This window comes from Poecilia latipinna, unplaced genomic scaffold (assembly GCF_001443285.1).
Source record: "Poecilia latipinna isolate Pla-1442-1.1 unplaced genomic scaffold, P_latipinna-1.0 Scaffold138, whole genome shotgun sequence".
In the NCBI taxonomy this organism is placed as follows: Eukaryota; Metazoa; Chordata; class Actinopteri; order Cyprinodontiformes; family Poeciliidae; genus Poecilia; species Poecilia latipinna.
In genome coordinates this window covers 197,923-210,117 of record NW_015112754.1, presented here as the reverse complement: position 1 = coordinate 210,117, position 12,195 = coordinate 197,923, and the positions used below count along the sequence as shown (strand labels likewise).

The following is a 12,195-nucleotide window of genomic DNA, read 5'->3' as shown; positions in this document are numbered from 1 at the left end:
TTTTTTTTGCAATAAAAATCAAAGTGTTTGTGGTACTAATTTGGAAATATTTGCACATATTTATATCAGTAAATGCAACTTTTTAATTGCTCGCTGTATAGATCGCATTCTATAATCTGACATTAATTAAGGCTGAGGCAGCTGTTTGGTCCAAGTAAGAGTTTTTGAGAAAAATCTGCAATAAACTCCCAATTATGTATTAATGCGAAAAAGTGCGGGGACTTGCTGATTTTTGCACGAATTTCCACAATAATTTGCGAGAAACTGGATGGACTGACTGATATAATTGGGCAGTAAACGGAGAAACTACATTGATTTGATTGATAAAATAATATGTAAGCGCACTTAATGTTTTGTCTGAAACTTAGAGGGTCACATAAAAAGCTACGGCCGGCTGGATTTGGAAATATTTGCAATTTTTCCTGGAGTTTTACACGCGTGCTTTACGGGATAAAATGACCAATGAGGAGTGTTTGTAATCTTTCCACTGCTTAACGTCTGCATTTTAATTATGAACAGTTTTGATACCTTGTTGGTTAGATTGCAGCTTGCTATAACTGGCTGAACTGGTGTGTTTTGTCACCGCAGGCTGCTGATGCATCACATCAGAGACTGCCTTCCCGAGCTGAAGACGAGGATCAACGTGCTGGCGGCGCAGTACCAGTCTCTGCTGAACAGCTACGGCGAGCCCGTCGAGGACAAGAGCGCCACCTTGCTGCAGCTCATCACCAAGTTTGCTGCAGAGTACTGCAACACCATAGAGGGCACGGCCAAGTACATCGAGACGGCCGAGCTGTGAGTCGCGTCTCTAACCCTGGGAAATTCACAAATGGCTTCTTCAATTTTAAACAAATATTCAAAGTTTTTTTTGTTTTTTTTGTTTTTTTGTTTTTTTATATTTCTTCAGATGTGGCGGCGCGAGAATCTGTTATATTTTTCACGAGACGTTTGGTCGCACTTTGGAGTCTGTGGATCCACTGGGCGGCCTGACCACCATCGACGTGCTGACGGCAATCAGGAATGCAACGGTTGGGTTTTTTTTTTTTTTTTTGCTGTATTTTACTGTTAAGATCTTCGTCTCAAGCGGAGTCTTCAGGATGGGTCACGGTTTGAATCTCTCTCGACAGGGGCCGAGGCCCGCTTTGTTCGTGCCCGAGGTTTCGTTTGAGCTGCTGGTGAAGCGGCAGATCAAACGCCTGGAGGAGCCCAGTCTGCGTTGTGTCGAGCTGGTTCACGAGGAGATGCAGAGGATCATCCAGCACTGCAGCAATTACAGCACACAGGCGAGAAAAGCCCTCAGAGACATCCAGAGGCATGCTGGGAATGTGCAAACAATAAAACATGCGTGCTAACCTTCCTGACTTCCTTTCCCCTTTGCAGGAATTGTTAAGATTTCCAAAACTCCATGACGCCATCGTGGAGGTGGTCACCTCCCTCCTCAGAAGGAGACTTCCAGTCACAAACGACATGGTCAGAGTCTTATTGATCGCCGGTGAGCATTCTGTTGAAGTTTTCAAAATCTCATCAGTTTTATTTTCTAATTTCTCTTCAGGTTCATAACCTGGTTGCCATTGAGCTATCCTACATCAACACCAAACACCCTGACTTTGCAGATGCCATTGGCCTCATGAACAATAATCTAGATGTAAGAAAATTAGATTTCAAATCTTCTGCCTGTAGGATTATTTAATGGTGTTGGCAGCACTTTGTTTGTGCTTCTAGAGCAATGCTTCTAATATAATTCCACTTTTTTAGGAGCAGAGACGCAGCAGAATGAGAGACTTGCCTCCCTCCGTTCCCAGAGATAAGGTACGCTCTGCCTGCGAACGTTTTCTTAAAAGCTCGACAGGATTTGTTTAATGTTCTTCATTTTGCCAGTTTCAAATTGCTTCTGTGTCTGATATCTGTAGCTCCTGATCGTTGTAGCTTCAGCCTGTTTTCTATTCGCTCTGTTCTTCCTCTGGTTTGCTTTTAGTCTTTTAAAAGCCCCGTTGGGCAGTCTGTGTCCCCCTCTGAGCCTCTTCTCCTGGAAGGGGAGGCCGCTAAGGTGTGTCACTTTCTGTTGCTGCCTGCATACTTTACATCTGTTCTCCTGCAAACTGAAAACTCTGCTTTTGTTTGCTCTTAAACTCATGAAGTCATTTTTAAGATTTATTGGTGAATCCAGGTGTTGAGGAATGCGGCCAACACCTCCACGCCAGCAGCTCCAGCTGTAGATCTCCCTTTACATTTATGGTGACTTGTACAAACCCCTCTCCCCCCAAAGCTTTTTCACATTTGGTCGTAATAAGACTCTACATCTTTTTCAGGTTTTAAAAGATGTGTCTTTATTAGAAAAATTCACAATGTAAAAGCCAAATACCAAATTTTAAAGTTGTAGTCTGCTAAGATGGCGATAGGTTTGTGAGTACGTTAGCGGGTCACTTTAAATGTTAAATTTGTCCGCATGCTTCAACAATCGCATCGTAACATTTCATCCTTAACTTTCCTCTTGAATCTGACATGTGATCAATAACGAGAACATAAACAAGCATGAAACTGACCAAAGGACATTTTTGAAATAGTGAAGGCTTTACTATTGCATTTATTTTGGTCAGCCTGTTTTTTTGTTTTTTTTTTTTTTTTTTTTTTTTTTTGTGCCTCTTGAAAGTAGATATCTTGAACTCTTTTGTCGTCAGGAGAACTTACAGCATGCTGAAAGTTGACATGGTTTGATTTTGATCGGTTGTATATTTTACCCTCTTTTCCCCACCCTCCATTTTTCTCATGCTGTTGAGCCTTTTGACAATCGTTTGTCTTCTCAACGTAGGCAGCAGCTGCTAGCCTTCAGAGCGGTTCTGTTAATGAGCAGGGAGATGGAGGCACAGGCAACTGGAGAGGCATGTTCAAGAAAGGAGAGGAGGGTCTACCGGCTGACAGGACGACACCCCAACCTCTGTCCGCCATCAGCCCGCAGAGGGGCCACGCCGTCAACCTGCTGGATGTGGTAGGTGCTCTGAACTGGCTTTAACTGGTCAGATTTTCAAAGTTGTTTTTTTCCAGTAGCAATGAAATATGGCTGCAGGGGTTGATATGTATTCTGGAGTAACTACAAATTGGCTAAATCTGCTGTAATACCGGTCTGGTTTTATTATAAAGAAAAAGCTTTATGGAATCCAAAACACTGGTAACTTTCAGATCTACTGGCAAATAAAATTAAGCCATATGTATTTGTTGTTGCATGCTGCTCACACTAGGGGGCAGTCTTCTTATTTTGTGACTGCTAAATAAAGAACAAAGGGACATTGTAGAAAAGTGGAACAAAGTGTTTTGAGACCAAAATAGAGTATTGACTTGAATTGTAAACGGAGAGATAAAACAGCTGGACGGCAGACAAGTTTGTTATTCTTACAGAGATTTGTTCCGTTACCCCACATGAGCAACAAAGGTTTAAAAAGATGTGTGTGTATATATATATATATATATATATATATATATATATATATATATTGTGATTGTTTCCCTTTGATTTCTGACATTGAAATGTGAAAAAGATAATAGTCTGTATATTTTTAGTTTACTTGTTGTATAAATCCTTTTGAATAAGTGTCAGAGCATCAAGAAGCTAATCTTCATCCTTTTCTCACCAGCCAGTACCAGTATCCAGAAAGCTGTCTGCTCGTGAGCAGAGAGACTGCGAGGTCATCGAGAGACTCATCAAGTCATACTTCCTTATTGTTCGGAAAAATATCCAAGACAGGTACACAGATGTTTTTTGTTTTTTTTTATTTATTATTATTTTACTTATATGCTAACCATATTAAATAAATGGTAAAAACTGTGATTTCTACTTACTGCCTGACCTAAATCATTGTTTGAACTCAGTGTACCAAAGGCTGTGATGCACTTCCTGGTGAACCACGTGAAGGACTCCCTGCAGAGCGAGCTGGTGGGTCAGTTATACAAGACCACCCTGCTGAATGACCTGCTGACAGAGTCTGAGGACATGGCTCAGAGGCGCAACGAGGCCGCTGACATGCTAAAGGTGACGCGTTCTTTACACGGCGCTACGATGTGCTAAAGCCACAGTCGGCGTCAATTAGATGAGAGGCTTGATATCGTTTGTTTTAAAGGTCGGCGTAAGAAGGGTCGTTGCTTAAAGGTTCGACGGCTTCTTATCGGGTGAAAGTAAATGTCAGACCTCAAGCATTTGAGCTCAAAAGTGAAGCTTCCAGTCTGTGAAGATTTTGATGTTTTGTCATCTGCTGGTTGCTGCACTTGGTTTCATGGAGTCAAAAGTCAATACAGGTGCTTTAAGAAAATCTGAGCGCTTCGCACTTCAGCAGGCTTTAGAACAGTGGTTATTAACGTACCGAACCTCCCCAGATGCATATGCGCATTCACCGAACCCTTCTTATTCCTTCATATTATGAAATTACATATTTCTGCGACATAATTTTCAGTTTTCAGTAGCTGTATATGGGGCAGGTCAATAAATCAATAACAATGGATATACAGTGATAGACAGGCGATCAATATTAGTAAAAGTGGGTCCGTTAAAATATTCAACAATTTCGCTGAACTTCGACCCAGAGCCGCACAGCATTCTGGGGGATGTCGGCAGAGAAAAGCCTTGAGATACTCAACCTCTCCTGGCTAGCTAGCTAAGGAAGGTTGGTGGCACCAGCTCACTCACTCGCTCTTTGGTTACCTAGCAACAACATGTTGAGCAACTAGCGCAAGAGTGTTTCAAAGTTCCTCCATTGTGCCTCATAACTGCTTAAAAATAAAATAAATTAAAAAAAACAACGGCGTGGAGTGAAAACTGTAGATGAATAAGGAAAGGTCCTGCCGACAGCTTGGCATTTCAGATATTTAAAACAAAAAACTAATCAGTAATTATCGACATTGACTGAGATGAAACACGATGCGTTTTTCAGTCACATCGTCCAGCCCTAACTGTATACCATAATCTGTCAAATTAATGACTTTATTGCTGCACCACAACAATATTATACTTTAATATTAGTTTTACATATTCCCCTATCCGAATCCCCCCCCCAAAAAAACACTGTTAGTTTTAACTGTTTTATGTAAAAACGCTTTGTTTCACGCACCTACGTGTGTGTGTGTGATATTAGGGCTAATGCTCCTCTGTTGCCGTGTCCCTTTGTGTCCAGGCTTTGCAGAAAGCCAGCCAGGTGATCGCAGAGATCAGAGAAACCCACATGTGGTGAGCGTCGCCGCTCTCCATCAACTACCGTTCATGGCTTCTGGGACCGTCATCCTCACAGACCATCCGTCTCCAGCATCCTCCTCCGACCGAGTCCCGACGCGCCTCGGAGCTATGAGACCACTCGTAAAAATGCACTGTCGTTGGAAACGTTCCTCACCAGTATAAAATTGTAATGTACAGAACAGCGAGGACTGTCTATAAACAGGGGATGGTGTGTGGTACCCCCTCTTTATCAGCATTACACACATACTGTAGTCCCAGATTATATTTTTCTTAATGTAATCAAAGGCAGAAACATGAGAAATTTTATGTCGCCACTGTGTGGAGTCTTGCTGGGAAACTTCTGCTCCTATTTTAGATTGAAATAAAAGCTATAAATGATTAAACGGTACTAAAAATGTCTACTCTTTATTAAAAGTTACCAGAATGTATTACCTTTAAATGAAAGTTTAGATCTACTAACACATTTGGTTTCTTGTTAATATTTGTGTTTAAAGCTAAATAAGACATATTTGTTGTCATTCAGATCTTTTTATTATTATTATGTGAGACAAATGCAGATAGGGACAAATGGGCTCTTAATGGTTTATAGAAATGAATCAGATTGGATGAAATGACCTATTTATTGTTTTGATCTCATGGCGGTTGACATGTACTCTAAGACAACTGGACGATAAACAGAATGGGGAGTATTTGCCGCGAAGGTCTTCCTCCTCTCCGTCTCGCAGCAGCTTTACCTCAGACGGCCGCCCATCTTCCCCTTACCGCGACCTTTGGCACTGAAACGTGGAGAGAAAAACACTCAGAACATCAGTATGCAGGGTACAACATGTATTGTGTTACACAGCACAAGGAGTGAGCCTAATCACTAATGTACTTCTTTTTTTGTTTTGTTTTTTGAAGACTTGCCTCTGGTGGTCTTGAACTCGGCAGAGAAGCTGGTTAATCTGCAAGGAAACAAACCTCAAGTATCTAGTGGCTTGCAGAAAATCACAGAAGCTAACGTGACATTTGACATGTAAGCAAGATGCACTGACGACGCTTGTTTTGCTTTGCCAGACTTACGTCGTATTTCTGTCTTCTAAGTTTTTCGCTGAGATCAAACTTCTCGGACTCCAGGCCCCTCAGTGAGTCCCACAGCTCCTTCGCCTTCTCCCTAAATGCGTTTGTTGTAATTTCTCATTAGATTGACATCTAACAGCAACATTTTCATGTGTATTAAAACCCGACCGATATTCTGGGACTAACTGAGCAAAAGAACAAGCCAAGTTGAGTCGTACTTGAGTTTGTCCTCACTGAGGTGATCGACGGTTAGCGGCTTCCTGCGTTCGGCGAGGATCTTCTTCTTCTTCTCCCTCTCGGTTTGCTTCTTGCCTCCTCTCCTGGTGTCACTCTGTTTATCAGATGAGGAGTAAACTATTAACTTTCTCACAATGAACCAGGAAATAGCAGGGAAAAAAAAAAAAAAAACTAACAATAATTCAAATATTAGAATAATAATGGCATTGGTTCGGTTTGAGTAACTTTGTATTTCACATAAAATACTTCATTCAATTAAATGCAAATTTCAGGTTTGCAGGCATACTGACACCAACAATTCAAAAGTGATTAATGTATATAAAGAAATCTAAAAACGATGACTGAAATCATGAACTAAAAGAACTGCAACTCATGCGTTAAGACGTGCATGATTATCTCAGCAGACCAATCAGCTTTGTCTACAGGAGTGTTAGCCCCGCCCACTGATTCTAATAACTAAAGCTAATTATATAAATTCAAAGTGCAAAAGCAAATACTTAAAAATATATATTCTTCTAACATATAATGAATATAAATACAAAAAAATCTGATAATATTTTTTATTGATTTTTTTATTGATTTTTTTTTATTGTAATTTATTCTATGTATTTATTTTTCTAAATTTTTTTAATGACTTATTTATATTTTCACCCATGGCATTTTCAGCCCTTTATACCTGAAAAATACAGTCAACTATTGCTTTGTGGGGTTATGGGTGTTTAAATTGACAGAAATTATTTCATTAAATTCATTAAACAAAGTTATGTAAGGAACAAACTCATTTAGTTTTTTTTATATACATCTACTAGTTTTTAACTTGTCTACTTACTTCAAGTAAGATCTTACGATTGCCATATATATACATTTCTTTTTAAAGTCTAACTTTCCTATTTTGATTCTAAATTTAAAACGTTTAGCAAATTAAAATCCAAATGAAGACCTTTTGTCCAGCGCCGTACTGTTGGCTCATGTTCGAGAGCGCCTTCTTCTTCTTGGCGTCCTCATCCTGCTTTTTGCGGTGCTCCTCTTGCTCCTTGCGCTCCTTCTCCTCCTGCAGGAGGGTGGAGTTTTATGGGAGGGGGTGGGGGGTGGATTTAAAGGAACAGAAGAAAAAAAAAAAAACTCTCTTTTGGTGCTGCCAGGTACCAAAATTTAAACCACAGAGAACAGTGAAGAGGTGAGTATCTCTGCAGAGAATCCGTACAGCAAGTCTGGCCTGCCTCTCCTTCTCCCTCTCGGCTCTGATCCTCTGCTGCTCGGCTCTCTCGGCTCGACGGTTTTCCTAAAGCACAATTTGTACGCAGAAGTTAGAGATGATTATTATTATAGAGCCTTGTCAGATCAGCCTCACTCCTCCGAAGCAGAAATGCTCACAATTCTGTTGACCAGGGCGACCAGCTCCTCTTCCTCCTTCTTCCTCTGGACGAAGTGAGCTTCAATCAAAGCCTGCAGCTCACCCAGGTCTTTCTCCTGCCGCTTCCTGTAGATGTCCTGACATCACAGGAGGAAGCGAAGGGCCATCCTTTACGACAAGACCTAATAGGATCCAAGTGGATGTGGCACTATGAGAAAAGGAGATTAACTTACATCAAAGTCCACTTTTTCCCCATCAGGCATCTTTGGGGCTGAAATGTTTGTCATGAACCTGCAGAAGGTAGAGATGAGTTGTTACTGCATAATATGAATCCTGATGGCAGTGGAAGGCTGACTGCTGCAATGAGGAGAAGCTAAACACTCACTTGGGTTTGGGCTTGGACTCATCTAAAGAAAGGAAAACAGTCTAGTCATTAAGGAAGTGGCGCATGTTTTTCCACCACCAGACAAATATGAAATCGTAGAGGTCAGTGTGAGTGAGTCGTTTATTGAAAACACTTTAACATATAACCGCGCCCCTTAATTCTTTTTTGTTTTTGTAAGATTTTGTCACATTTAAACCGTATTTTCAGAAAACCGAAGGGATTCACATGTCTGGATCACTAGTAGTTGTGACCTCCACAAATCCATTTCTAATGGCAAAGCGGCAAGAAGAACGGCTTTTCAGCTGTAAGACGTGGCAGCATCATGCTGCGGGGAAGCTTTTCTTGAGAGGGGAGGACGGACAGGACAGTTACAGAAGAAAGCTCGTTAAAAGCTTTTACAAAAGGAGACTGTGGGCACAGGTTCACCTTACAACAGGACGATAGAACTACGACACAATGGCTTAGTTCAAGTGTTAGAACGGTCCAGTCAAAGTCCAAACCTAAATCCCATTGAGAATCTGTGGCAAGACCTAAAGTTAGCTCAGATTCATGGTGACAGGAAAAAGTTGTGCAGCTAATTTTTAACCCAGAAGACTGAATCAAAAATGTTTCTTTAAGAAGTTATTTGTAAAAAATATTGTTTTCCTTTCATTTCACAGTAATAAGCTCCTCAGAGTTGACCTGCCGGGGGAAATGCCACTGATGTTTGTGGTTGCAATGGGAAAAGTAGCATAAAAAAAGACCTTAGTGCAAATACTTTTGAAAAGGCGCAGCTAGAGGAAGAAAGTATGTGATCCGTTTATTAAACGTGTTTTATTGTCATTACTCGGCTCGTGGCTGCGGACTGGTGTGAGAACACGCGGTTCTAAAACATTCAACTTTCTTTAGAGAAAATGTCCAGACGAGCCGTAAAGATTCCCAGCACACTGACCTCAGCGGTGTGTAAGTCAAAACTCAGATAAAGTAACCGTCTCATTCATGTTACAAATAAAAGCCTTGAAACTTCTTGTGTTTTTGTCTGACGTAGCTTTCTAGCTATCGGCTTTATTCATGTATTAAAAAAAAAGAAGATACTAATAAGTGTCAGAATTATATTCTAGTTTTATAAACACTCATTTGCACATCATTAAAAGATAAATCCAGAGTATAAAGCTCTGATAGGTGGGATTGATGTTTGTCTTTGCCACATTCAGAGTTTCCTGTTGGCCTGACAATCAAATCCCCATAAAGACCCTATAAGATGTACAGTAAAGATATTCATACCCGTTCCAAAACGGGGAAGAAAAGCACCACGAATGACCCATATAAATTTATTTTCAGCCGTAGTGTGGCCCTCTTTCCAACAGCTGCAACAGCTGAGGTTATAATAAAGGTTGATCTCCAATCAGGAACATTTCAAAAATCCACCAAGGCTAACAAAGAGGGCGATTCTTGAATGGTCTCAGTTTGAGACCAATACAAGTGTCCTAATATTAAAAAAGAAAAAAAATAATTTATCAACTGCGAGACAAATACTGGTGTATTTTGAGCTTTGTGCGACTTAAATAAAATAGGTTCGGTATGTGAAATCTCAGTTTTCTTACCTTCTCCCTCTCTTCAGCAAGACAGAAACACAGACCAAAAAAAAAATAGGAAAAAAAAAAACAAGACACCTTAATTAAAAATTATTTACATTTGCAAAGGAAATATTTTATTTCAGACAGTTGTTTCACCAACAATAAAACTGGTTACGTACAGAGCCTCGTCGCCCGCTACTTCCTCTGTGTCTGACATTTGGTTCTGGTTGAGCTCTGCAAAATGGACCCCAGACTATATTTACACTGGCAAATATTTCTGATCATTAACGACACAACAGACCTGGTAACGGTTCACAGAGAACTGAGTGTTATTGTTATTGGACTAAATAAGCCATAAAGCTCACGTCACCTGAAAAATGTACAGAAATATGTCCTAAAATGATAAATGACAACAAAAAAAAATGTGGGTTAAGAAAACAATCCCAGTCTACAGATCAGATGTATTTTTACGCAAAAAAAAGCAAAACCATTTCCTGATCAATACACATGCTTTTCATGCAAACTCTAAAAAAAGAGAGAGAGAGAGAGAGAGAGAGAGAGAGACGATACTCATACTCTATTAATTTGGATTTTATTCAGATCTTTTTTTTTCTAAGTGAGAAAATTAATGAGTCCAAAACAAATCAGCAGGCGGAGTACGAATGAGCACGTTTCACTCTGATAATCAATATTAAGGAAAACAAACTATAGATTTAAATTCATTTTAGAAGCAGTAAAATTAACTGAATTCATAAATTTGACTTTTTTATTCATTCATTCATGCATTCATTCTTACCTGTGACTCAGACAGAGGGAGGTCAGAGATGAGCAGCTTCAGTCTTCAGCTCCTTGAGCTTCACCAGCAGGCTGAGCATCGAGGAGACATGGTCCGACCCTTCCTAGTCAGGTGACCGCAGCGCCCTATGGCTAACCAGGCTATTGTTAGGAAGCTGGACATCGGGGCGCTGTGTCACGCACGCACACTCACTCACACACACATTCTGCAGGTACATTCCTGCTCTGGTAAAATATCATGCAGCCATTTAATCTCTCACCGCCTCCTCGAGTTTCAACTAAGCCTCATAATTTAACAAGTTGTTTGAAGGTACAAGGTTTGTTTTCCTGCTGGTTGAAAGAGACGCAACACAACCAAAACAACTTTTTTTTTCAAATTATTTTTATTATTATTATTATTGCTAAAGTCAGTATTGTCAAACAAATCAAATCACAACAACATTTAGGCAAGGTGCAAAAAAAATAAAAAATAAAATAAAAAATAAGAAGGTGGTTATAGGTGCAGATCATTAACTTGTCGATCCATAGCTTTCCAACTTAGACTGAATTGCAGCACAAAATAAGGTGGCATGTGAGAATGGCAGCAAAAAAAAATCTTTGATTAAAAAAAACAAACAAAAAAAACAATCTGAAGCTCAATAGAAAAACTGATCAGTTCTGCAGCAGAAACCGACGTGTTAAAGGTCAACACTCTCACTGGCAGACAAACTAAGTGATACAAACAGATTTCAAATCCTCAGAAGCTCTATAGCTCTTTGAGCCGACGGCCACTCACCGATCTATAAAGCACCACAGCAAAAGTTACTGTGGTGTAAAACACTCGTACTATATACAGGCTTTTCTCTCAATGTCCGGACGAGAGGCGCCGTCTCCAGAAACAGAGTCGTGATCAAGTCGAAATAGTTACACTGATGTTACCGTCTGCGATGATGACAACAAGGATTACATAAATCATAATTAGGCATGGGTCTGTTTCTGGGTACTGAGGTATGTTGAGGTTTTAAAAACCTACGGTTTCATCATTCATCATCCTGTTTCACGCCGTTAATGTCTTTTTAATGAGGTGCCAGAGGAAGCGTCGTCATTGTGCCCAGAGTTTTTTTTTTTTTTTTCCCCAGCTGTGAGGAGCATGCAGTCGAAGCATGAAGCAACGCCACTCCTCTTTCTACACACTGCTGGAAGGAAGGAGCTACTCTTTACTTTTGCTTATATGCAAAAAAAACTAATTTGGACATCTGAAAATATTCCCATGTGCAAAAAAAAAAAACCCACAAAAAAAACCACAGTAATATTTATCAAGAAGCCGACAGGCAGAGCAGATAGCCTGACTAATTAACAAGGTTCTTATTCTATAAACGACAGGGAAGAAAGAAAGGGCAACTACAACTAAATTTAGGTGTTGTTTATGCAATTAAAAGACTAATAATTGTCCCATATTTAAAATAATAAATGTTACATAGACATAACTGTAATAATCAATATGTTACATTCCAGCAGTAGTACGTATAATTTGTACGATTCTGTTTTGGATGATGTTTAATTTTTTTTTTTTTTTTTTTTTTTTTTAATCTTTTTACTTAAGGTCATACAG

At 39.9% G+C, this 12,195-nt stretch overlaps 2 protein-coding genes across 6 annotated transcripts in view; one reads left to right on the top strand and one right to left on the bottom strand.

Annotated features, from left to right (window-relative positions):
• Positions 1 to 5,606, top strand: part of dnm1l (dynamin 1-like) — a 15,751-nt gene extending 10,145 nt beyond the window's left edge. For 2 of the 5 annotated variants that reach the window (XM_015028882.1, XM_015028881.1), the window contains 11 exons: positions 589 to 795; positions 908 to 1,028; positions 1,128 to 1,283; positions 1,381 to 1,470; positions 1,553 to 1,645; positions 1,756 to 1,809; positions 1,976 to 2,047; positions 2,810 to 2,986; positions 3,630 to 3,739; positions 3,865 to 4,024; positions 5,160 to 5,606. In XM_015028882.1, coding sequence (XP_014884368.1) covers positions 589 to 795; positions 908 to 1,028; positions 1,128 to 1,283; positions 1,381 to 1,470; positions 1,553 to 1,645; positions 1,756 to 1,809; positions 1,976 to 2,047; positions 2,810 to 2,986; positions 3,630 to 3,739; positions 3,865 to 4,024; positions 5,160 to 5,216 — 1,297 coding nt within the window. In that variant the 3' untranslated portion in view covers positions 5,217 to 5,606. The remainder of the gene's footprint in view (positions 1 to 588; positions 796 to 907; positions 1,029 to 1,127; positions 1,284 to 1,380; positions 1,471 to 1,552; positions 1,646 to 1,755; positions 1,810 to 1,975; positions 2,048 to 2,809; positions 2,987 to 3,629; positions 3,740 to 3,864; positions 4,025 to 5,159) is intronic. The other 3 variants (XM_015028885.1, XM_015028884.1, XM_015028886.1) reach the window with 2 other exon arrangements.
• A 213-nt stretch (positions 5,607 to 5,819) lies between these two features.
• Positions 5,820 to 10,716, bottom strand: tnnt2d (troponin T2d, cardiac). Its single transcript, XM_015028887.1, has 12 exons — positions 10,606 to 10,716; positions 9,989 to 10,043; positions 9,837 to 9,847; positions 8,254 to 8,275; positions 8,102 to 8,159; positions 7,889 to 8,005; positions 7,719 to 7,796; positions 7,455 to 7,565; positions 6,496 to 6,608; positions 6,281 to 6,371; positions 6,125 to 6,162; positions 5,820 to 5,994 (listed from the first exon to the last, which is right to left on the bottom strand). Exons 2-12 carry the CDS (start codon positions 10,024 to 10,026, stop codon positions 5,949 to 5,951), a joined length of 723 nt encoding a protein of 240 aa, XP_014884373.1. The 5' UTR covers positions 10,027 to 10,043; positions 10,606 to 10,716; the 3' UTR covers positions 5,820 to 5,948.
• Between the last annotated feature and the right edge of the window lie 1,479 nt (positions 10,717 to 12,195).